We start from the raw sequence: 1,572 nt of genomic DNA on the forward strand, positions 1-1,572 counted from the left end.
AAATTAAATGTAAAATGTCAACCGAGTTGAAATTCTAGTCATCTATAATTATATCTTTCATAAAATTATGTGTAAAAGAATAGAAAAAAAAAGATATTATCCTTTGCATGTGTCAATAATTTAAATTAATTACACATTTTATGATTTGATAATCAATATTATATAAATTTTTTTATTTAATATTTTTTACATATTTTATTCTTAAACTTTCAATTTTCATAGTTTGTACAAACTGTTTAATTTATAGGGGAAGATAACAGGTTATAAAAATATTTAAAAATAATAAAATCATACCATTTTATAATAATTTTTATAAATTAAAGTCGTTATGATCTTGTTTCTATTTTTTATTTTATTTTTCTTCTTTTTCGCGTGACATCATTCAACCAGAAACCATTGATAAAATACGAGAAGACTAAGAAATTTGATAAACAAAATTGTAATTTAATAATTAAATAATAAATATGCGATTAAGTTTACTTGCAATACTATGTCAAAATCGAGATTTACCCGTTATTATATTATAAATAGAAACATACAATGTGCTTTTCTTTTAAATAAATTCCGATCTAATATTTGTCTTATTTTGATTTTCTAATTCAAAGTACTTATCTTTTACTCGTAAAGTAATTATAATTAAAATTTAATATACATAATTGAAAACAACAATAAGCTATAGCATTTTTAAATTAAAAGGATTTATAGAGATAACATCACAAAATTAAAGAATTAACCTAGTTGCTTCTTTGATCCTGTGTTAATTTAAAATCAACAATCTTTGACACAATGGTCTTAGTCTAAACTAGCAATTAATTAATTCGATAGGATTGATAGAGACTGATAATGAACACCAATGGATGTATACCGAAACAATGTTAAAATTATTAAACGAACAAATACAGGCCCACAAGCTCTAAATACGTATATACGCCCGTCCAACGATATCAAAACAACAAATGTACGTATGTATATGTATGTATGTATGGTGTACTCTGAAAAATCAAATCAATAAATCAGATACAAAGAAATGTATGTTATATACATACACCTGCGCGCAGAAGATAACTAAGTGGTTTATTCAGCCCAGAGGTCGTTTATCGGTGGCATCTCTCGGAGTAACCTATCGAACTCCTTAAACGACAGATCTCTCATCAAAAACGACCTCTCCGTTCCACCTTTGTCGTGTCTATTTCTTTGGGCCTTTGGTCCCGAAGTGTCGGAATCTTTACCCGTAAGCTTCTGCACAACAGATTTGAAGCTGGTGGCATCGGTTTCAACGTATTGGGTGTTGATTATGACAACCTTCACAGGTCCCCTGCTGTATCCACCAGTAGCCATAGTAGAAAAAGATGAGTTTTTTCCGTGTGAGAAACTGAAGGGATTGAGTAGAGTGAGTTTGGAACAAAAGGGGTTGAAGCAAAAGATGCTGGTGTTTGTTCTAAGGAGGGTTGATTATTTATATAATATTGGTGGGTTGTGTTTGACGGCTGGAGAAGGTAAGTAGATGAAATGAGTTGACCGTTGGTGCCTGTGCGAAATGAGGGGGAAGGTGTGCAAATGAAAAGGGAGATA

At 30.2% G+C, this 1,572-nt stretch overlaps 1 protein-coding gene across 1 annotated transcript; it reads right to left on the reverse strand.

Annotated features, from left to right (window-relative positions):
- Positions 1-1,074: 1,074 nt before the first annotated feature.
- On the reverse strand, positions 1,075-1,338 carry LOC108332612 (VQ motif-containing protein 1). The gene has a single exon (XM_017567933.1). It carries the CDS (start codon positions 1,336-1,338, stop codon positions 1,075-1,077), a length of 264 nt encoding a protein of 87 aa, XP_017423422.1.
- Positions 1,339-1,572: the final 234 nt, after the last annotated feature.

The sequence above is a fragment of the Vigna angularis genome, chromosome 11 (assembly GCF_016808095.1).
Source record: "Vigna angularis cultivar LongXiaoDou No.4 chromosome 11, ASM1680809v1, whole genome shotgun sequence".
NCBI lineage: Eukaryota > Viridiplantae > Streptophyta > Magnoliopsida > Fabales > Fabaceae > Vigna > Vigna angularis.